This window comes from Balaenoptera borealis, assembly GCF_965194805.1.
Source record: "Balaenoptera borealis genome assembly, chromosome: 9".
Classification (NCBI taxonomy): Eukaryota; Metazoa; Chordata; class Mammalia; order Artiodactyla; family Balaenopteridae; genus Balaenoptera; species Balaenoptera borealis.
This window is the reverse complement of record NC_138873.1, coordinates 31,990,521-32,014,879: the sequence shown is the minus strand read 5'-3', so window position 1 is coordinate 32,014,879 and position 24,359 is coordinate 31,990,521. Positions and strand designations below refer to the sequence as shown.

Sequence of the window (24,359 nt, the reverse complement as noted above, 5' to 3'; positions counted from 1 at the left end):
GCTGTACAAATGATGGAAATGGTCCTTTGCAAAGGTGGAATGGAGAATGGAAGCTTCACTCTTTCTCAGTCCCTAGATTATGCGCTTTTTAATATGTTTTGACTCAGGAATGAAAACATGAGAGTGTAAAAATGGCATAATTCAATCTGTTCTAACTTGAAACATCTACATCAACTAGTGGTGAGGGCAAAGTGTGATGATGTAAATTTTGGCTTTCACTTTCTATCAGGGACAAATGTTCACCCTATTATTTAGTTTTTTAACACAGATTTCTTTCCTTGGGGGGAAACTGGTTTATTTTGCTACTTTCATATAAAATGGTGGGTAGTTAAAAACATTCTTGTATTTTATAGCCACTTCTCTTGCATAAAATTCTTTAAGCAAGAATATTTTTTCATAGTTAGACAATTCTCAGTTATCTAATGACCCAAAGAATTAATCTGTACATTTAAAACTAACATAAATACTGATGACTACTGACTCATGGAAGGTAACAGCATAAAAGAAAAATATTGGTTCAGATACCAAAGGAAAATAGTTTAACCTTTACATGTTCTTTTATAGCAGGATTATACATATTCTTTTTCTTCTTTACTGTAATGCCAGTGTCAAATCCGAGAGTTCAAAGTGCTTTTTTTTTTTTTTAAACTATTCAAGCATTTTTGAGAGGTAAGCAGGGAACTCAGAGTATCTTTTGATCAGCAGGGAAAAATTAGACACAGCCACTCAACAATTTGCTAAGAATCATCTTCCAATTCCTTGGTCAGCACTTAATTCTCGAAAATGTCGATCTGGCATTCTTCAGGTAACCTTCAGGAATCATGGATTCTCCCACTATGCCTAATTATCTTCACATTTTTCTTTAGATTTGCTCTAAATTTTGTGATTTATTTTATGTATTAATAGTAACCACGGATATGGGACACTAAGTCCCCAGACCACATTTAGCAAAACAAATCAAAAACTACTATACATGTGAGCACTGCTTAGTACTGCAGAGGTAGCCCTATACTGCGGCAAAAATCCTCGGATCAAACCAGACACCTAACTTTAAATAAAAGAACACTAAGAGGTCCGGTCCAACCTTAGTGCTACAGAGTCTAAATTTTCAAAATACTATGGTTCATTTTTCACACATATTTCTTAAAGAAAAGATAACAGAATAGTATCTTCCTTACAAAATACGTGATGGTGACTCTTATATACGATTTTGAGTTTAAAAAAAAAAAAGAAAAGAAAACAAACTACCTGAACTTCATCTGGGCTCCAAATGCTACAATAATAGGGAGAAAAGGAGTTTCTGAGATTAGACCTATGCATGTCAGGAGTAAAGGTCACAGATGCATCCTCAAAAATGCAAGAACAAGCTTGGCTTTCTAACAGAGGAATAATAACACTAAGGAATTCTACTAATACATATCAATTACAGTTATGTCCAGTGCATCCTAAGTTCTATATCAAAATAAAGTTTCCATCCTAAAGGAACAGCATTAACATTTATCTGCAAAATGGACAGACCCAAAACAGATTATTAAGGGCAACATAGGTCCCCCTCTCCTTGTTTTTATGGCCTAGTATGGTTCAGGTATTTATAAAATAATCCTACAACTTTGCTCTTAACTTAGAATGTGTGGCCCTAGTCAATTAATATCAGTGGAGGGAAAGTGTTTAATTACACTTATTTCTCATGTACTAAAACGATGTGCGTGAAAGTGTGCAGATCATACTAGTTTGAGGTTAACCAGTGACAGAATTTATGCACATGTTTACACTCTACATTAGGAAGGGTATAAGACGAAGTGGAGTGCTCTTGACCACACAGATTTAAAGCTCATGTAGGAGAGCCAGCAACTGCTTCCTCTTCCTCCGTTTTGTCATTCAAGTCACAGTCATAAGAAACAGTCAAGGAAGTGGCTTTTGCCTCCAGATAGTAGAGGGATAGAGCCAGAGGAAGGGAAAAGGTGAGAGAAAAAGGCACTGACTGAGAAGCAGAGAGAAGGAGCCCAAAAATGAGGTTGAGGGAGGGAAGGAACAAAGGGGAGGTGATGGGAACATAGTGCTGGACGTCGGTGGGGAGGAAGGAGACCCAGACCTTGGGGAGGCTGGGGGAGGCAAGGTACCCATCCTCATCGAGCAGTGAGGGGAAGCGAGGTGGAAAGCGTCTGCAGAAACTGAAGAAGTACCCAAACTCTGAATCCCTGTTCTCAGCCTCTTTTAGAGGCTTCTCGTGGGTGGGAGGACAGTCAGTCTCGGGAGGGGCTTCAAGAGGATCCAAGCCAGAATCACAACCCCCCTGCTCTGATGTTTCGCCTGTGGAAGGGAGCTCTAAGCTGCCTAGTGTGAGCTGATTGGCCTCCCCAAAGGGGTCTTCCTCCGAAATGTCTGAAAGCAAGTCCATCTCAGGGGCTGGCAACACGTTTGGGGAAAGAGATGAAGCACAGTGGATGAGTGGTGAAGGTGGGCACATGGAAATAAGCTATTCTCCAAGCAAACCCATGGTTGAATGTGAAATTACACAGTGGATACATTCAAAGGAGAACCAAAAGCAAGAGAGAGAAAGAGGAGAGAAGAAGAAATGGGTAGTTAGTGAAAACGTTTACTCAGAAGGATTGTATTAACACAGTGTCATTAGAAACTGAATTAAACGATCCATTTATAAAACAGGAAAACTGGACTACTTTTATCACATACAACTTATAGGTAATAGGTTGATTTAATTATTATTTTTCAACTGGTTGCAAACGGATCCTATGAAACTCAAATAGCATTATTACTTTTGAACCTGGTCGCTGACAAACACTGAAAGCATTAGTGAAAAGGCCAGTCGTTTACCAAAAACAGGCAGAATTTCCCTTGGAATTTCAAAGAACTTTTCTTTTGTATCACATTATCTAGGCAGAATGGAACACAGACTTTCTGAGATTCTCAGCTCTCCTGTTTCCGATGTAAGTAGCCACTCCTGGGTGTCTTGGTAGCATAATCATAACTTATCCTGACAACTTTTCAGTTATTGATAGATACCTTGTTTGCTGTGATTCCTGTTATTCTAAACTAATTTTTAACCAAATCCTTTGTGGAATATGATATTCACAAATTTTTTAACAAAGGAATGAAGAGGATCTGATGGCATGTGCTACCAGAAGCATCTGTCCTTGTAGCATAAGACAGGGCCCCCATGGTGCCCGAGCCCTCCTCTCTGCTGCGGTTGGGGGCTGTCAGTGCAGGAAATCCTGAGACACTGGCAGTTACCTCATCTAGCAAGTTCTTTATAAATTCATGTTGCACGTCTTTAAATTTTTCAAAGTTAAAATTTTGAAAACATTATAAATCCACAGGATGATTTCATTTCTTTTTCATGTTTACTTCCAATGTTACCCATTCAAAAGTTGCTTTGTGTAGACATGGAAAAGAGATCTGAAGAACTCAAAGCCACTTCAAATCAACTTCTAAGTGACTATACTTGCCCAAGGTAATATAAAACAACCCCGACAAGTTTGAAAACACAATATAGGTTACTTCTCTGTTCACTATGGTATACGCACCAAAGAAGACTGAAAGCAACACACCATCTTCTCACTCAGTATTCAAAAAACAATTACTTAAAACTTTCTTCTTCATCAGTGGTAGATTATTAATGAAAAATCATATTTTCATAAAGACCACCTTTCTTCTTTCAAAAAATTCAAGTCAATACTACAATAAAATAATCAAGACATAAGCTACACATTAAACTTTACTTGAAACAAACCAAATATGAATTTCAAATCATCACAGCTTTTATAATTGGGGGCTTAATTAAATAGGATGATTATAAGGATGGACAAAAGACCAATAAATTACTTGCTTGCATTAAGGTAACTTACGCTGAAATATTTTGTTTTGACCAACAACCAGAAAAAGGTCAGAGACTCAGTCCAAACCAGCAAGAGCATACACATATTTGAAAAGTGGGAAATTTTATCAACACAGAACATACAATGACTGATTTTAAAAGATATGTGAGTTCTGAAACAACAAATGCAATAGACAGCCTCTTGTCTAAGTACACATTTAAAGCCACGTATTCGACTAATTTACCATACCTTTCCTTCAGTGAGTTGCACATGTGGGGTTTTAGCTGGGCTTCTAATGTCCCTGCTGCCATCACCATCTTGTACCACAGCAGGGCTCACAGCTCCAGGGCCACGTGCTGAAACCTCCCCAGCAGGGCCAGGAAAATCCTTCGTAAGACTTCGGTCCACAATACCAATCAGAGCTAGTTGAGAATGATCATACGGATTGCTTTAGGACACTTAAGCGATAAAATTCGATGAACGTCCCCCCTTCCCAGATAAACAGGCACCTTATAGACAATTAATAGAAACGGGAACACTGTTTGATCATGAAAATAACATATCAAATAAACTCATGTTTAAACTTTTAATAAACTCTAGAAGTATTCTGAATTGTAACCCAATAAATTAGACAAAGCTCTCAAGTCACAGATTTTTGAAGGATAGACACTGATCATAGAATTGGCCAGTAGAAGGAGCTCTAAGACCAGATGAAACACCAGAGTCAGGGCACTATGTCAGAATTACAATGTGAGCAGTATTTTAATTCTCTGGAGTCTCTTTAATCTTGCCTGAACTTATTTCTGAATCTACCTATCGCAACAATTCATTACCTAGTTATTAAAATGATTTGCTTCAGTAAGTTTTAAGAATTCCTCCATAAAGGGACCTTTAATTAGAACACCAGTCGAAATTGCAACAAGACAGTAAGAGTAGATTTTAGAGAATCAACTTCTATGTTTAGGTTAATATTTTTCATTTTTCTAACCTCCCTCCTGAATGCCTCAACTTGACCTACAGTAAGTCTAATACATAGAAACCCTCTGCCTTAGCAAATCTGGCCTTATGTGTTCCCTTCGTCTATCCTACAGATGTGCAGGAACATATATCATGTTGACATTTCTGTCATATGGCAGATCAACCAACCCAAGATGGCCTCAAATCTCAACAAGGCAAAGTGAGTAGCAACTGGCAAAAGCCTCTGTCCATCTGTAGTTTCTTCCCCAAAGAAGAAACCACTGAGGTCATTTCACCAGCATAAAAAGCACTTTCCTGACACAGTGTGGCTTGCTCTGGCCCCATGCCCCTAGGGAAGCCCAGTGTTTAACTTTAGGCTGCAAGCTCTTGGAGGGCAGAGACTGTGTGTGACCCACCATACTGAACTTGGGCAACACCTAGACCTCGAATCCATGTGTTACTAGAAGCCTCTTAATCCACACCCCTCACCTGCCCTGTCCAAAACTTCCTTCTTCTCAGTCTTGACTTTTTGCCAAATACACTCTCATGTTTGCACCCAGTTACTCAAGTCAGATACCTTGAAGTCTCTTCCTTTACCCCTCAACAACCAGCAAGTCCAACAGAGTCCTTGGATGTATTTCTAAATGTGGCCAGTTCCTTCCACCTCTATTTTACCACCCAGGTCCCTTTTAAGACTTTCACGGCTCTTAAACACTCATACTTTGGAAAGCCCACAACAAATCATATTAAAATGAATTCACATCGTACATTAAATATAATTATTTTCTAGGGTTTTTTTTTGACTTTTAAAAAGATTTTAACAATTTTTCGTTGGAAAGTAGATGAGTATGAGTGACTCTTTAACCTATGATTACGGTTTCTAAGCACCCATTATACTCAGAGATTTACTGCAAAATGAGAAACCCTGACCTAGAAATGGCTTCAAATGTAATGATATCAAAATTTTAATGAATATCCAATTTAAAGTTTACATAATGAAGTTGGCAAAATATTGACCCTGCATACTTTTGTTAAACACTTAATGATTTCAGTTGGCAGCTAATAATTTTTGTCAGGTCTTAAACCGTGTAGAACCCTGAGAAGTTTACAGGCCCAAGGCACAGAACCTATGGTGCCAATGGCTAATAGGTCTACTACCATTTGAGACAAAACCACCACGACTCTCACAGGATTGTTCCTGACCAGTCGGCCTGAGCTTCCTCTCGCATCCTCTCTAATTGCTCTGGACATGGCATCAAGTGATTTTTTTTTTTTTTTAAAGATAGCACTGTACACATATGTGCTTGTATAAATGTGTACACATGTGTATGTATGTATAACACACACCCTTCAATGGTTTCCTAGAATAAAAACCACGTTCGGCACCAAGAGAATGTGGCCTGCAAGGCCCTGTGTGACCTGCTCCCAGCCTACCTCTCCCTATCACTAGTCAGCTCTGACTACACTTGCCTTCTTTCTGTTCCTAGAATGTATCAAGCTGTGCCTAAAGTTATGATCTTCAGACCTGCTACTCCTGCTACCTGGAACGCTTTATCTCCTGTTCTACTCATGGCTGCTTCCTTCTCATCCTTCAAGTCTCAACTGAAATGGTTCTTCCTCAGATATGCCTTCCTTCCCCAGTGACCCAATCTGTAATGCCCCTGATTATACTTTCCACTTTCAGGAAATCATCAGTTCCCCTGCTCTCACACGCATCCGGGGTGTTAGTGCTCTCAGTGACTGATTTGCCTCCTTTCTGGTTTGATCGTGCAAATCTTGGAATCTCACTGTTCTAAAATAGCTATCCTAGATTGATTTTTATTTTGATATTTGATCTTTAGATATCACATTGATTTTTTACTTTCTACATAATCACTAAAAGACTTAATTTGTCAAACCTTAAAGTGAAGAATATTTATATATTTTAATAGCCTGTTTAAAAACAGGAGAAAGAAAACATAACACATATCAACAACAACAAAAAAAGGTATATTGATGGTGTGGTGGGGAAAATAAAGCTCAGTACCAGGTTACAGCCTAGCTTTGCTCTGGGGGAAGAAAAGAACATAAGCCCTATCCAAATAGTTCCCTAGCTGTCTGGTCATGTATTGGCATGAAAAGCCTCCTGTTTTTCACAACAACACAATAATCCTTTTGATGGCTTGCCCATCTGATGAATTACAGTGTCCAAAACACAAAAGGAAAAATAATGGATTACTGTGCCATGTTTGTTGCTTTTACTTGTGAAAATCATTGTTTTCAGATACAGACCCACTATAACCTTCTGCGCTAACTGCCCATACAAGATGGTGGGCTTCCTTGAGCACAGTTTATATACCTCAAAGAAAAAGCAGTGGTTTACTGCTCTTTTTAAGCTCTAAAATTCGCAACGTAAGAGTTATAAAAACCTCATAGTTTAAAACAAAGGCTAAAAAGGACAGTGTTCCAGAAAGAGGAGTGATTTCTCTCAGGCATTAAACGACACTGATCACATTTATTCAGCACTTGTATAAATTCTCTGTGACAAGGGGCAAGACTTGAGAAATATTTACATAACCGGGCACATTTTTTGGATTTACTTGGAAAAAGTACTCAGTTGTTGATGAGCTAAAAGATACTCTGACAACTATCATGCAGTAATAATTCACTAAATTTAAATCACTGCATTTGGGAATGTGGACATTTATTTGAACCACAATTTATGATTCTGTTGCACATTTTTTTCTGTGGTCTCATAAAACTATATGAAAGATTCTCCAGAAGCAAGATTCAATAACTATATGTACCAAAATGCCCACCAACAGAACTTGGGAAGTATCTCTGTGTGTCTGCCTGGATCTGTTTTCTAAGTTTATTCCAGGAAAAATAGATCAAGGCCAAGGAGTGTCAATCCTTCACTACCGAGAGAAGATTTTTATCTATTAGAATATCCAATCTGTTTAGCTAATTATTTGAAACATAAGTTGTTCAAGTTCGCATTTCAGAAAGATATCAGTAATAACAATCAAAAACAGGTTTTTGCTGATAAACAGTAGTAAAATAGAAATTTTCCAATTTAGCATTACTATTTTTGTATATATGTTTTGAGATTCATCAGCCAAAAAATGTTGGAGAACTACTTCTGGTAGAAAGGTATCCATACCAATTACTTGCTATTAGGTAGAAAGAAAAAAAAAATTTTTAAAGCGTTCTAATATAAAATTAACCTCAGCTCTTTTACAGGAAACCTGCTATTAACCCAAAATTAAACAGGTAATAAGATATATATATAAAATGAAGGGAAGCAACATCAATTTATTTCCATGTGTAATTTATTAAAAAACTACATATATGTAGCTAATGAGAATTCCAACAGAAAAAATTTATACAAATTTATACATGTCTCCTCTTGGGTGTAAGAACAGATGAACACACTATATTTCCTTTTTGTTAAACACTGTATTTAAACTAATCCTTTGAAGCTGTGAATGGTTTCCCGTATGCTAGAATGTCTGTTAAGCTTTAGTAAGGGTTTTTAAACTCAAAAATGTGATGATGCAATGAATGTTTTATGTTCCTTTGAATAAAAGTTCTATATATGCTATCACACCAAAAACCCTTGGAATTACATGTTTGCCATTAATTAACAAGTTCAAGAAATTAAGTCACATGACATATATCACAATTAAGTCAGGTCAGTAAAAACATTTGTCCAACATCTCATCAACAAGAACTCAACTAATATTTGTGTGTATTTACAGTGCCAAGAAAATTTAGGTTCAGAATGACAACTTCAAAACACTATAAAATTATTTTCTTATGAGTATAAGTAACAGTATTTTATTTACTCAGAAAAAAAAAAAGGCTCTCCCTCTAGGGTATTTCTGGGGATCTTATTAATAAGTCGGTCAACATTTTCTGATCCCACTGGATTAGAGAAAGATTAATGGAATCCAGAATCCTAATAAACGTGTTTACCTCCATCTAGACTCCTGGAGACCCGCTTACTAGAAGTGCGTTCAAAGTGCGGTGCCGGCCTGTCAATGAGGGTGCTGGCCTGGCGGGTCTGCGCTTGGGTACGGCCGCTATAGCGGAATTTAGACCCCAAGGTCAGGAACTTGGCCTTTGGTGGCTGCTCTGGAGACACAAGCCTGTGGGGGAAAAAGGGAACAAAATTAGACTTTACGGATTTTTTTTTAACTTTAAAACTATATATTTTAATATCTCGTTTCATTAAGTATGATTATTTGGTCCAAAAAGTGCTGCCTAAACTTTCTAATAAAAATCAACATTATTTATAAACCCTCCTATATACAGAGCTTTATGATAATGATAAGATGAATAAATCCTCATTCACATGTTCATGAATAATGTTTTCCTCAACCGGAGCAAAAACGCAGCTGTTTTCAGTGTATATCAAAGGTTATTTATTTGTATTAACTTAAATCATTTATATAAACACGTATGTCTGAATTCTTGCTCCAAGCCAGAAGTGCCAAGCAGCAATCCATTACCATTAGCAATTCTTAATATTTATGTCTATTTCTCTGGGAAAGAACATCTAACTCAGGAATGTGTCCCATCAAGTGATGCTGTCCCATGAAGAACACAGCACACAGTGGATCTGTAGGGATGACTAACACCCTTTCTTGCCAACACAATTCTACTCCTTAAACCCCAGGTCCGTAATGAATGAAGTACAACTCCTGATGGCAAGTACTTCCAGACTTATGTGAAAGCACGGTTTTAGTAAATGAGCCAAACTTGTCTGGTATACGACTGAAATTATCTTGCCTTCACTGCCTGATGGAGAGCTGGCAAAACATCTTAACAAAAAAGATAATCCCAGAGCTCTTTGAGAATGTATTAAATAAGAAGACTGCAGTTGACAATTCCAGAATATGGAGAACTCCACCAAAATTTTTCCTATCATTATCCAAAGAAGAGTGGTTTCTTAGAGAGTTCTTTACCGTTCTGAGTATTACTAGCATTTCTGCTCAACTTTTAGAAATCTTCTGCTTAACAAGCAATGAAAAGAGAGTCAAGTCAAGGTAAAGCTACATGTGGTAATACAAGAGGTGCTCCCCCATCAATTCAGGATTCTCAATCATATTAACCCAGGAAAACAACGTGTTAGAATGAGACTGATGAAAAAAGAACTAATACACCCTTGGCTTTAGTCTTGTCATAGAGGGTAGCAGAAGTGTTCCTTGAAACACTTTTCTGCCAATAGATTTTCCAAGGAGACAGAGATGATGCTGCTGAGAAAGCACGATCTGAAGACGTCAGTGCCTCAAACTGTACTTTGGAAAAAGCTCCATATTCTGAAATTAGAAAGCCGGAATACTAGACATTTAGACCAGAAATTAACTCTTATCTGTGCTCTGTAATCTCTTTCTCTAACAGTGAAGGAAACTGAGGCACTGAAAGATTAAATGTCTCGGCACCCTGATGACGAGTACCAGGGGGCAGGGTGAGAAATGTGGTCATTTACCATGCACTGTCTCCTGATGGTCTGAATATGGTGGGTTTCCCTACCTTGCAATCCAGCTAGCTGTGGTCTAAGAATGCTGTGTAAGAAAGCAGTGATGTACAGAAAAAAGGGTCATTGGCAAGCTCATCAGTGCAGTAATTAAGAAATGCTCATTCTCCTTGAAAAACAAGTTGGCTAAATCGCATTTATTTTACCATCCATTCATGAAGCATGCTCTGTAGGTACTGGGAGATCAACAAGTGGACAAAAAGAGACATTTCTAAAAAATATCTCAAAGGAGAAACATGCATCATGACCCAAAAGGAAATACCCTCTCCACCACAAAATTTTAAAAACTAAACAAAAGACAACAAGTGCTGGCGAGAATGTGGAGAAACTTGAGACCCCTGCATACTACTGTTGGGAATACAAAATGGTACAGAAGCTACGTGAGACAGTAAGGAGGCGCCTCAAAAAATTAAAAATAGAACCACCACATGAGCCATCAGTCCCACATCTGGGTATTTTTCCAAAAGATCTGAAATCAGGATCTCAAAGAGATATTAGCATTCCCATGTCCATTATACCACGTCACAATAACTAAGATATGGAAACAACCTCACCATCCATCTACGAATGAACGGATAAAGGAAATACAGGATATACATACAATGGAATACTATTCAGCCTTTAAAAAAGAAGGAAATTCTGCAGTATGTAACAGAATGGACCTGTTACACTCTGGAATGTAACATCCTTGAGACGGAATGGCCCATCTCAAGGAGGGACCTTGAGAAGATTACGCTAAGTGAAACAAGCCAGACACAGAAAGCCAAGTACTACATAATTCTACCTATATGATGTATCCAAAATAGTCAAAATTCACAGAATCAAAGACTGGAATGGTGGTTACCAGGGGCTAGAGGGAGGGTACGATGGGGAGTTGTTAATCACCAGGCAAAAAAATTTCAATTAAATAAGATAAATAAGCTCTAGAAAGCTGCTATACAACACTGTACCTACAGTCAATAATAATATATTATACATTTAAAATTTGTTAAGTGATCTTGCCACAATAAAATAAAATTATTTAAAAAGAAAAAAAAAAAAAAAGACTAGAGGCAAACAGGAGAGTGAGACTGGGTTATCTGGTACCCTTCTGCAGGTTCACTTCAGTTGACTATATCTCAACCAAAGGCCACGTCTTCCCAGAATGAGCAGCTCCATATGAGGATTTTCTCTTACTTCCAGTTTACAAAAAACATAAATCCAAGAAATACAAGGAAAATATTTTAAAGGCAGATATAAGTCATAATGCAAAAGAGGGAAAATCATTAACTAGAGGATTTTTATTCTGTTTATGTCAAACTGAGATAAAGTGCTTTCTTGCCCAACTGGCACTGGTGACCACATACACAAAGTATTAGCTTACAGATTAATTTTCTGATCACAAAGAAATCCTTAAGCAATTAAGCTACAATTAAACAGAAACTAGTACCGAAACAAAAAAGTCTTGACCACAAACATTTATGAGCTTTCTCTAAAAGAATCTTTTTGGTGATTTAAGTCAACGGTTAACATGACTCCTCTGAAATGAGTATATCAGAGCAGTTTTGAAAATAAATAGCACACTATGCTACCAAACTAAGAATAATGATGATAATGATAAACATTATTTCATACCAGAAATGGTTCTAAGTTTGTTTCACGTGAGCTATATCATTTAGTTTTCAAAACAACCCTATAATATAGGCACTATCATCACTACCACCATCACACAAATGATGAAAGGGAAAGACTCACAAAGGCTGAGTAACTTACCTACAATCACACACCTAGTATGTGGAGGGGCAGCATTAGACCTTAAGAGTGCAAAGCAAAAACTTTAAAGATGAAGGGTCTAGATATCACAGCTATCTAGACTGCAGTAATAGGAAACTGAGGAAACAGAGAAAAGGAAGATCAGCAAACCACACTTTGCTAAGAAAAGCAATGTTAAAAAGTATGCCCCTGAATAAAAGTATGAACGGAGACAGGACAAAAGCTATAGGAGGCTAAAAGGTCTAAGGAGATCTTCTGTGTTTTTTCGGTTTTTCAGGGAGCAAGACATGGACATGTTTATTGGCCAAAGAACTCATGGAAGCCACCCACTGGGGGCACATGATTTACAAAGCGCAATCCTACGTGAGGCATGAAACAAGGGATCAAGGTAGAGGAATAAAAGTTCTATATATGCTCTTTCTTGAGACAGGAGAGGAAGAAAAGAATGAATGAAGGGAGGGGGAAACGATGCTTAATTATAGACAAAAAGAGAAAAAGAGAAGATGCATGAAACCAAGAATGTTCATGACCCACAGTATCTACTATCAGCATACCCTCCAATGAAGGGCATCTGAGCAGAGGGGCCAGGGTGCCCTGGAGCTCAAGAAGACCAGGAATATTTGTGATGGTGGCACTAGGATCCAGCTGATGTGGGAAAGGATCTCTCTGCAACTGCACCAACCCAAAGCACTGTCTATCTGGATAGTTATGCTATTGAAAGCAACACGTGGTAGCACAGGTATAGAAATGGTGAGGTCGGGACACAGGACTCATCCAGGACCAGGAGACTGGAGGCTGATGTGCAAAAAGGGACAGGGACTTAGTGGGGAGAACACTCCTGCCAAAGTAGCAAAGGGACAGAGCACAGGGTTCAGGGTTGGTCTGCCTGGGAAAGAAGTAAGACAGGAGGGAGCTGATAAGAGCAACTAAGTGAAGCCTAAGGTGAGTGACAGTGAGAGAGCGGCAGCCGGGGTGGGAGGGTATGGTGGTGGAAGGGCAGTGGAGTGGGGGACCACTGCAGAGGCAGAGCAGTTCTGAGCCAGGACTAGCACAGCATGGTGACAGAAACAGATACACGAAGAGGGAGAGCAAAGAACCATAAAGCAGTTGTGGCTGGGTCTGCCACGCTATCCATTGCCCCCTCCTAGGATCTAGATGGTACCAAGAGCTGTTTTCATGAATCCCAGGCTGTTTTCTCAAAATTACCTGTAGAAAGTATGATGTTCCACGCACACTTTCCATAACCTTTTCGCTGCCCGATGGTTTGGCAGTTTAAAGCCAATGGTGCTCTCAAACTGTTCCAGCTAGAATAAATCCATAAAACAAATCAACATATCTCTTAAGAGCTGATTAGAAGCTACTGAAAAACATGGATTCAGATATTTCACTAAGAAGTAATTGTTCTTCTTGAAAAAGGGCAAATATCAACTACTGACATAAATCAGCTATCCCTCAATATCCACTAAAATTCATTTTACCACCTTCCTATCGATCTTGACCACTTAGTTGATGCAAAGAAAAAAGAAAAATGAGCCCCTCACCCCGGATGTGGCAGGCACTGACTACTTTCCCTTTTCTGTGAAATTGTGGCTGTTGCTTGTTTTTGTTTTTTTTTAATCAACAGGAATACATATATGCAAGTTTATCATCAAAAACCCTCTTTTGTTTTTTTTTTTTTTTTACCATGGAGGAATAAATAATAGTTCATTTTCTTAACATTCAATGGAAAAGAATTCTGGTAGCTCGTGGCCATAAAGGAGAACACTGACAAAGGCCAATTAGATATGCCAAGGGCTACATGACTCTGCTTACCTCTGCTGGCCTAACTTTAATGTAGAAGTTACTGCGCTTATAGGAGATTTTCAGGATTTTCGGCCAAGCAAAACGATTGATTCTCAGTCTGTCTTTGTAGATGAGAAGCCCATTAGCACACACGCCCAGCTTGATGTCCACGCCTTCTGAGTCCTGCCAAGCATAAGCCATTTGACTATGGTTAGGGTTGTGAAAGTTATATAGGTAGGGAAGTCAATGAGCCCCCTCAAACCATGATCAGGAATGCCAATTTAACAGGTCTGTATTTCAACTGCAGTGACAGTACACAAGTTAATAGAAACAGTAGGACATACAACACATCTTAAACCTAGATATTTCTCTTGAGGGGTCAGATTTGAGATATGGCAACATGACTACAGGACACAACATTCTTCAAAAGGCCTAACTCATATGCCCTCGAGCTCGGCTGTAAGAGCTAAAAGGGAGGAAAGGAAATAGACCTGAATTTAGACATCCTGAAGATACGGGAGATAAAACATGTTTCCCAGAGGCTATTCCAGCCCCTGGGGACAGTCTGTCAGCTTACCCTAAGGTGCAGTCAGCCATTTTACTGTAGGCAAATTTATCTCAGATGATTATGCTAGCTAACAGCTGCTAAGTAACACCTATATTCTGGACAACACCAACTCCTCACAGAACATTTCTCTTCTAGGCTGATGGTGTTGAAATCTTTGAATTCTTTCAAGCAGTTTTTCAATAACACTAACTGCTGACATCCCGTTCTCATTACAACATTCCTTTGGCTGGCATATTTCAAAGGACTACAGACTATTCTTGAACTTACTGTTTTCTTTCCTCGGCGTTTTAATTTGGAAAAGATGACAATCTAGAATAATCGCCAGCCTGAAAGATTTTTTTAAAAATCAAATACATTTACAGACAAAAGTAAAAAACTGCCTCCTCACATTTCAAGTAGTGGTTGAAGATCTAATATATACAATATTCAAATATCTTTAAGAGAAGAACTAGATCTCATTCAAGATACGGAAAATTGAAGATTATTATTCAGAGATATTCACATTTTCAGAAATCATTAACAACACGGCACAAATTCTCACAAAATATGCTGAAACAAACCCCACATAGTCTAGGTTCAAGTCAATAAAACTATAACATTTCAACTGCCTTGTTACTGAGAACAATTTAACGCAATTTATTTCAGTTTTTTAAAAAATAGAAATACAGTACTAGGTAACTGATGCCAATGGCATTCACTGCTGTGATATGTGAACAACTCATATATACGAATAAAATTACATTAGACCATCTGAACAGGTTTAAAAATCTCACCTATAAAGGTGCTTTATTCACCCATATCCTGACAGCCACAGTTCTCTCTAGGAACAGAGTAAAAAGCCAGAGTGAACCAGGTACAGGTGCCTAAGCAACTTGGCACCAGACACAAATGACGTGCTTGCCCAAAATATCACTGGCCAGGGACACAGGGAGCAGGCCAGAAGATTGCCCAAGAGAGCATGTTCTCAGCACAAATAAGGAGGCAACCATCATCTGAAACATTAAACAAAGCTATCTCTAGTGTGAGGCAATCTTTCAACAGGACATTGAAGCTATTTTATCTGACTGAAAAATAAACACAATCTGGATCCAAGTAAATCAGTTGAGGTCCGATTGTTCCACATATTGTTTTAGAATTATCAGTATTTGTGTGAATAGAAATTACAGATAAAGGGAAAGAAGTTAAAGGGAAAAAAAGCATGCCTTAGTTCTCCATATTTGACTTCTGCCATTCAGCAACAAAGTCAGAAAAATAAACTAATAAAAAAGGAGCATCTTCTCCACCTTGCTCTCTGCCTCAGGAAGCTACCCCATGTGGACATCAACAGGATCCCACTCCCACTGACTTCAGCCAATGGAAAGTTCTTGAAGAAGATCAGAGAGAGGGAGGAGGGCAAGGAGGTCAGGGTTTTTAATACCCAGACTCCTTCCTTGTGTGGTCTCATCAGGGTGGCTATATCCTTGACAATCGTGGCTCCTCTCAAGACAGCCCTCTCCACACAGATCTCCCCCTGGGTTCTGGTAACTACTCTTTGCCTCACCTCCCCCCCACACCCAGAGGGGTTAGGAGAGCTGCTGTTACCAGCTCATGGGCATCATTCTACTCTTGTGGTTTCCTTCTATCTTTGTCAAGAGCCCTTTTATTCAACACCCTCACCTTGTCCTAACGTAAGTGTGCCATTGAAGGACTCTTCTGACGATAAAATATTAATTAAAAAAAATTTTTTAAATATGATCTCAAGGCGATGAAAAATGTATAAAGGTACAAAACTTTAAACTACATGGAAAGTTCTCTTACATTGCTACAGATTTTTTTCCCATGGGCTACAAATATCTTGCGCATCAGATATTATCTAAGTCCACCAGACGATAAGTTGAATGAATGCGTGTTATTCTCATTTTTTTTAAGTGATCTACTCCTAACCACACCGCAAGAACTGAAATTACACTTATAACAAAAGCAGCAGCTTTTTTACTTTTCTAACATACAACTTCAAAAACAAGAATCCCGAAACCTTCCAGGACTGTCATCTAAGGACTGCTTTCTCACTAATGATCAACAAAAGCAGCAGATGTAAGATTCACGTGTGGCAAGAATAACAGGGTTTAGAGGAGAGATGGGCTCTGGGAGTCCTTCTGATACCAGATCTGCTCTGTCCTCCCTCCCTTATTTCTGTTTGCCTGCTAACCCAGCCTGCCTGTCTCCATCATACAGAGAAATGAGCTACAAGACACTCAAGTGTGGAGAAGATCTGTGTTACCTCCTAGTAGGATTTATCAGCAGACATCACACAGATGGGACCACTTTACACTATGTGGCTTGAGGCAACAAGCCAGATAGTGTAACAAGCCATATGCATTCTGTTTTATGTAGTTTTTGTAAAAACAAAAACATTCAACCCTTAAATGAGATAGTGTAAGTGAAAGCACTTTTAAAAATTAAGGGTATACAGCACCTAGCAGTTAAAAATGTTGCTGCCAAAGACTATTTACTAACATGGAGAAGTGTTTATATGAGCAAGTTAAAAAAAAAAAAATTTATGAAATAATACTCATGGTATAATCCCATTTTTAAAATGTGACTTCAACTGCTCAGAGATTTTTTTTTTTAAATAAAACAAGAAAATACCAAAATACTAACAGTGCTTGTTTCTGCATAAAGACATTTCAGTCTTTTTATATTTTTCTGTTCACCTCTATCTTCTAGGATGAAGATGTATTACTTTTGTAATAAGGAAAAATATTTAAAGAATAAAGGAAGGCACACAGGAAAAAGGAGTGCTTTGCAAATATGAAGTACTATAAACACAAAAGCAAACATTAGTAATCTGAGGCCAAGGGAAGGAAGATACCTTTGGGTGATAGGCTTTCCTAGGGATTTCTCAAATCATATAACCTGGGCTTCCTAAACTTCACCAAGGGACTGATGGGTCCTTTAAAAGCAGGCAACAATAGGTTCCCTCTGCATGTTGAGCCGACTCTGGACGTATTTTTCAAAACCAAATGCATCTTTCATCTTGCCTCTTGTACTCTCCACCTACTGCTCCCGCCCCGACTCTCCCTACTACCTGATCGTCCAAACTAGGATCATGAAGTAGGTGACGCTTGTTACTGGCATCTTCCTCACCAAACCCTGCCTCTCCTCTCAGCTACCTCCATGATTCCATTCTTTCCCCACTGCTCACATGGGACAGAAGGTCTAACTGCCTGAAGCCTGGGCCAGCACAGTTTATCTTACAAGAAGTACAACAGACCTGTAGGGAAAAGCCCAACCCTAGGGCTCCTTCTCCGGCAGTTTTTCGGAAAGCGGTCATATCCATGCTGCCTTGCCCTGTCATGGTGGCTACGAGCTGCTCTCCTCTCCCAGGACACAGGTGGGAGACGGGGCTGGGACAGAGGCAGCACTTGCAAGAACAAAAGCTGGGACAGAATAAAGGTAGGACAGGGGGTAAAGAAGGCTGATAAGGTGAGTCTTCCCATAAGTATATATGAAAGGGTATCAACTTAAAAAGACTGGGAAAAGAAGAAAGAATAAGAGGGAGAATCAATGATCCCTCCCCACAGCCATAAACCCCACCATTAGAAACCCCAAAGAAATAGAGTCCCTTGGGTGAGTGAGGGTGAAGAGCCTTTTCTGAAAGTGAGCTAGGCTAGTCTACAACTGGAGCCCTCTCAAAACTTTAGTCAACAGACCGGAAAGAGGCCACCTCTCCGTTACACTCACAGTACCTTGGCATGATGCAGGTCGACTCCATACATGGAAAGCCTCTTGGCATTTTCTAAGAACTGAGAATCAGCTTGTGCTGGAGATAATCCCCTAAGAATCAAAAGAAACAATATTACCTTACTGGTGGATGCAAAGCAAATGTAACCAAAATAGAGAAAGGGGTGCATGAGCTTGGAGAGCTTGGGGTGGAGGGGGTAGCCCAGCTAAATGTGCAGACAAGGAGGAATCAGGGAAGAAGGATCAGCTCTCAACGTCCAGCATTCTTCTCTTAAGATCCTCCAATATGAACCTACTCGTTGCAAGGAGGTGTCCCTCCACGCTTACCCTTTTTATCTTAGAAAGTTGCTTTCGTTTTTTTCCACTAGGGAAAAAGCCCCAGCAATAGTGGGTACAACATAAATTAACTTTAAAAATAAAAGAATAAAAAAATAGAAAGTCATTTCATCTTTCTGAAATAGACAAATTCTCTCCTTAATTTTATTTCACTACGACTGACAATACTAAAGATCAGAAGTACTTGTGCTTGATTTTACACCTGACAGGTCCCAACTAAACAAATCTTAAGCTCCTAGAAAGCAGGGTCCCGTTATTTTCATATTCCCCATGGCATTTCGGCACCTGATATTTCAATTTCAAATTATATAATACATGTCTACTGAACAGACTTGGAATGAAGTTAATAAGAAAATATTTAAAGTCAAATACTGCATTTTTTTTTTTTTTTAAAGAAAAGTCAGTGAAGGTAGTCTGTTTAAAACCCTCTAATCTCTGAAAGTTCCTTTCAAATCATTTCAGTCAAAATTTTTGAAAACTTCAATTTTGCCATATGGGACAAGTTAGAATTTCGTAGCTGGGAGTTTTTAAAAACTCATGCTTAAGAGAACCATTTGTTTTCACAGATATAGAAGTTCTCAAAGTGTAACATGGTATTTAAGTAATTAATAACCCTCAGCTAAACCAAAAGTCATCTTCTGTGGATAGAGAAACCACCTGTAGATTTACTTCCCTTACGCCCATTACCACTCACACTTCTGACTCAAATCCTGATGGCTCATTATCTCCCTGGCTTTCTTATCAAATATGGTAATAAAAATAATTAAAAGGCAGAAGAAATGTATAATCAATGCCAAACAAGTACTGGGTATGTTTGTTTCAGGTGTGTGTATGTGTATGCACATGTGTGTGTATGTGTGTGCACGTGTGTGTGTGAAGGGAGAGGACTGGGAGGAGGGCACAGGAGATATCATAGGGAAAAGTACAGTTTTTTAATAAATGAAAACATTTACTCTCATGAGCACAGCTCCTCGTATTACAGGCATAAAGACAATGGAAGCCTGTCTCAATGACTCCAAGTTACCTTGACTAGCACTAGGTGAAGCTCCACAAGGGCAAACTGAATAATCCCATCAACTATGCTCAAATGTCCAGCAAATGCTATAAGGGAAGCCATTTAGACCCACCACGGTCACTCTCTCCAGTAAGCAAGTCTACAGACCTGTGGGTCTTATGCAGCTCTGCCACTTTCTCTTCCAGTTCCTTCGTCTGTGTAGGGGCAAACTGGAAGTCGCTGAGGTCATGACTGCCATGCTCTTCTGGGTCACAGTCCCCAAGTTCAGCCTGCAGAGTGTACGACCCCAGGAGGGCGTGCGTCACAAAAGAGCAGGGCAGGCGGCCTGAGGCAATGTCCTCCCGCAGCTGAAGGCACAAGAAGTATCTGTGAGGAACAGGGGACAAAAGGGTGGCAGAACAGTTAGCTAAGATTGTAGCGCTCATAAATATGATTCTGATATTCCTCTGAAACAAATATATAATACAGGCACTCTTCAAATGCAGAACAAAAAAAGTGTTTTGTAATAAGAAGCCCACCTTCCTCCATGGACTTCTAAACTTGTGACTTATTTATAGAAAATGCATCTAGAGGGCAAAGTAATAGAGTGGAAATTCTGAATTGCTATTCAGGCAACAGTGTATTTTTACTATTACAAAAAAAGAGTTTTGTGACTGCAGGTGAAATTCTAATCACTTAGACTCCTTGGATTTAAAACTGTAATCAAAATTAGCATGCTCTTCAAAAGTTATAAAGACTAATAAAATTTAAGAAATAGCTACAGTTCTTAAGGATTTACATGAAAAGCTAAGGTCACCCACCCTTTATCCTCTCTACGCTTTTCATACTAATTTCTTTTCCTGAGACCCTTTAACAACAATCATAAGTCAGTCTCTACTTGGAAGCCCTTACTTGCCCATTTACCCCATCTAAAGAGGCAGCTAATTCAGTTTACAGTAGAGAAATCATGGGCTTCAGAGCCTGGCAGAGCTGACCACGTGACCTTCAGCAAGCTAATTTACTTGCCTAAGTCTAACTTCTCACCTGTAAAATGGGAAGAACTCTATTTCCCTTTAAAGATGAGGATAAAAAATTAGATAATATAAATAAAAGACATTGCATGGTACTTGGCAATTGATAACTAGTAGCCATAATCATAATAATATTATTATTAGTTATAATAACCATCATTCAGTGTTCCAAGTGGATTATTACAGTTATAAAAGATTCTGGCTTTTACTAAATAACATGCAGAAACGCATTACTTATATTTTATGAGGGTTGGGGGGGATCCCCCATCAACTCCTTTTGTTAACATTTGAAAACCTCATTTCTACTCTGGAATTGAACCACTTGCTAAGGTTACCACTGACTCCTCCCAAGAAAATGGCAGCGCCCTCCCTCATTCTTGAAGAAACTGCCATTCCTATTGGCTGGTGGCTTCTTCCTGTGGATGCTTTTGCCTGGCAGGGGTGTCATGGTTCCACCCTCCTTTTGCCTCTACCCCCCATGTTCAAAGGGGCACACTGCCTGTGGTCCAGGGCTCTTGCTGTTGGGTCAGAGAGCATGTCCCAGAACATGGCATCAGCCATCCCCCAGTTACACCTGTATTACCTACCACCCAAATCTCCTGTCAGGCAGGGCAGGGATTCTGTTTATCATCATCATAAGCCCACACTTATTAGCAAAGTACTTGCCACATGACAAGTGCTCCATAATTTTCTAAGAATGAAACTCATCTCACTATCACTACAGTCTGAATAATTTTAAGCACTGCAGTAGCTCTCTTTCCGAGGAGAATTATGTGTTTCCTTGACCCCTAGAACAACATGAGCATCACTGCTTTATTTTAGCAAACTAAATTTTAAACTACGATTCCACGTTATCCTCAAATTCTCTAGGTCTAATCAAGAATATCACTGGTTCTCCACATTTTACAGCACTGTTAAGACCTAAACACAAAGATTCCATCTATTACTAAAATCCTGTTGCTCCTCCTTATATTAGTATATCTACTTTTCACATTGATCCCTTCTTCTGTCTTTAAAGCCTACGGCTAAGGCCCGAAAACTTCAAACAAAAGCCGCAATGGCCTCCTGAGTTTCCCAAGTCCATCTCCTTCATATGGCAGGACAGATCATTCTTCAGACATAATTCTGAACTGTGTTCTTGCCCTCCTCAAAAGCCTATCCCACCTTCTAGATGTTCACTCAAGTCATAGTGAAGATTTCAATCGTAATATTTAGGCTGCAAAGCTACAGGCTGGTCTCAGGCTTTTATTTAGCTCACTAGACTACTATTTCATTCTCCCACAAACACGCAGGGAGACTGTTCAAGGTCCCTCTAAAAGGAAAACCAAAGCACTTTACCGATGCTACAAAGTTGCAGTCACCAAAGGATTATCATCCCCAAAGGAATCACTGCAAGGAGGAATGTATGTACAAAGAGGACGCTGGGTCACAAAGCCCCAGTTATGTGCACTGTTCAAAGGCCCTCCCGCAGTGAGGCTCTGTATCCTACGCACGGCAACCTGTCAAGTTTCATGCTCTAAGCAGCTCACTGTGTAGTTTACAAAAGCTGCTATTTATTATTTACTAGCTGAAGCTAATTCAATCAAAACTTAATTAGTATCAGTAAATCCTTATTCAGCAGTAACTAGTAAAGGGGGGGAAAAAAGGCCTTGTCGTTTATCCAGTCTTGGAAAAAAATCTCCATTATTCCTAGTTCACATGGATATCACGCACTTGCTAAAATATCTACCCAACTTCACATCTGACGACAAAACTGGCCTAGCAGAAAACGTCAAGGACACAGGAACCGCCGGAATCAAAAACAGAGTCTTTAGCTAACACCCTCTAATTTTCCAGAAGTATATATACAGAATGCAGTTTTCCTTGGCCAGGTAAATAATCTTTTAAAAATATATACAAATCACTCTATAGACCTACTCTTACCAAAGCTAAGAATTCCAATCGCTGATACCCAGCTTAATAGGGCTAAGATATCAAGGTACTCGTGGACTCTAAATGTTCCTTGTTCCCATTCAAATACTTAGTCACTCTCAAAATCAGTAAAGCACTCTTGCTCCTAAACTGAGACTTTATTTGCAATTTAAGCATGTGTCTGTATTGTCCAGATAATCTCAGAGGAGATGGAAATGAAATAGCTACTGACTCTTACATAAGAAAGCCTACCTTGTTAGTTTTTTATCCTGGGGAGCAGGTGTGTGTGTGTATAAAAATTACAGTTCAAGAGACTTCCAAAAATTAACTTTTAAAAAGTTTTTCATTTTTCTACCTTTATATAACGTTTGTAAGCTGAGATTAGTACACAGGCACACATGGCTTACACAATAAAAACTATCTTAGTATTAAAATCTGAAATATTAAATACCAGTGATTTTTTTGAAAGTATAACATAGGAAACAAAGTTGCTGCAATTTTTAAAAAATATTCCATTATTCGAATATAAATGGGAAGTTAAAGAAAAGTGAATAAAATTTCTGAAACTAGAAACATTTCAAACTATTTTGGAATATCCACTTCCAAGGAAACTTCTAAAACTCAGCTTAAGAAAAAGTGTTTTGGTTTTAATCCTAAAATTACCACCATTCCCCCCCAGGGCACTGAAATAAATGAGAGCTGTAAGTAAAGAATCATTTTTAGTATAAATGTAAAGTACCTGGTGATATCTTCAGTCAACTGAGAAGGATCAGGAGGATAAAACTTCACATTAAAGCTGAACAGCCAAGGAAGATCTGTAATTATTAAAGATCATGATTATTTATGCAACCAACACAATCACCATTTATACTGATAAAACTTAAAGGTCAATGTTCAAATAGTATAGCAATGTTCAAATAGTATAGATCAGTCATGCTATAAATCAATTTAGAGAATTTTTTTTAATTTAAAGAAAATATCATTTACAAAACAAAAATGAAGTGAAAAATAAAGTAAAAATCAATTCCATAAATAACCCATCATCAAAGAATAATAGGTTCACTTTTTTTTTTCCTTAGATTCCATACATATGTGTTAGCATACTGTATTTGTTTTTCTCCTTCTGACTTAACTTTACTCTGTATGACAGACTCTAACTCCATCCACCTCATTACAAATACCTCCATTTCTTTTTATTTTCTAAAAAATCCTCCCCCCAAAAATAGACTGTTTTTATATGTATAACTGAATCACTTTTCAGTGCACCTGAAACTAACACAACATTGTAAATCAACTACACTTCAATTTCAGAAAAAGAAAAAAAAAATCATATTCCAGAAAAGAAGAATAGGTCGTTTTAAACTCTGTATTTGCTTTCTGGGGGAGGAAATATGTGAATATGGTCTGGAAGGGTGTAGGGTGACTCTTCTCCCTCAGCTACACGATTCCCCCTGGCGACAGCCACTGCCAACTGTTGCTTGTGCGTTTTCCACAGGTTTTGTGAAGGGCTTCTTAATAAGTGAAGCTTTCACTGTGGAGAACAAATTCCTATAACCTGGCTTCACAGTTACTTGCAGAAACGATCGTCTTCCCTCTCCTCCTGATTCCAGCCAATCCCCGTTATCACCTGCACGTTTCCATTGCGTTATTCCATTCTCACTGCAGCCTTGATGCCAAGGCCCCTTGCTCCATCCCCTCCACCATGCTGTCACTCAAGGCGGGGACAAGCCATGGAATATCTGGAAACTCCAGGCACCGGGATTTTAACTGCAAGAGTCAGAAGGGGTCCACCCTTTGCAGGTATCTTGCTGTAATAACAGCTGGCAGCTCTCTGTGACCCAGGACTTTATGAAGATGACAGAAGGAAGTATCGAGAATGCTTGAACCCACACTAGTATTTTTCTTTCTGTGACAGGCTAGTTTCACTTAGCATAATGTCCTCAAGATCCAT

The 24,359-nt window shown here is 38.8% G+C and overlaps 1 protein-coding gene across 24 annotated transcripts in view; it reads right to left on the bottom strand.

Moving 5' to 3' along the window:
- EPB41L2 (erythrocyte membrane protein band 4.1 like 2) overlaps positions 1 to 24,359 on the bottom strand; it is a 213,622-nt gene that overhangs the window by 40,986 nt on the left and 148,277 nt on the right. For all 24 annotated transcript variants that reach the window (XR_014248769.1, XM_082406340.1, XM_082406346.1 and 21 more), the window contains 7 exons: positions 23,148 to 23,223; positions 19,635 to 19,853; positions 18,142 to 18,229; positions 13,876 to 14,028; positions 13,270 to 13,367; positions 8,748 to 8,920; positions 4,083 to 4,255 (listed from right to left, as the gene is read on the bottom strand). Coding sequence is in view for 23 of the 24 variants with exons in the window: in XM_082406340.1 (XP_082262466.1) it covers positions 4,083 to 4,255; positions 8,748 to 8,920; positions 13,270 to 13,367; positions 13,876 to 14,028; positions 18,142 to 18,229; positions 19,635 to 19,853; positions 23,148 to 23,223 (980 nt within the window). In the remaining variant the exon portion in view is untranslated. The remainder of the gene's footprint in view (positions 1 to 4,082; positions 4,256 to 8,747; positions 8,921 to 13,269; positions 13,368 to 13,875; positions 14,029 to 18,141; positions 18,230 to 19,634; positions 19,854 to 23,147; positions 23,224 to 24,359) is intronic.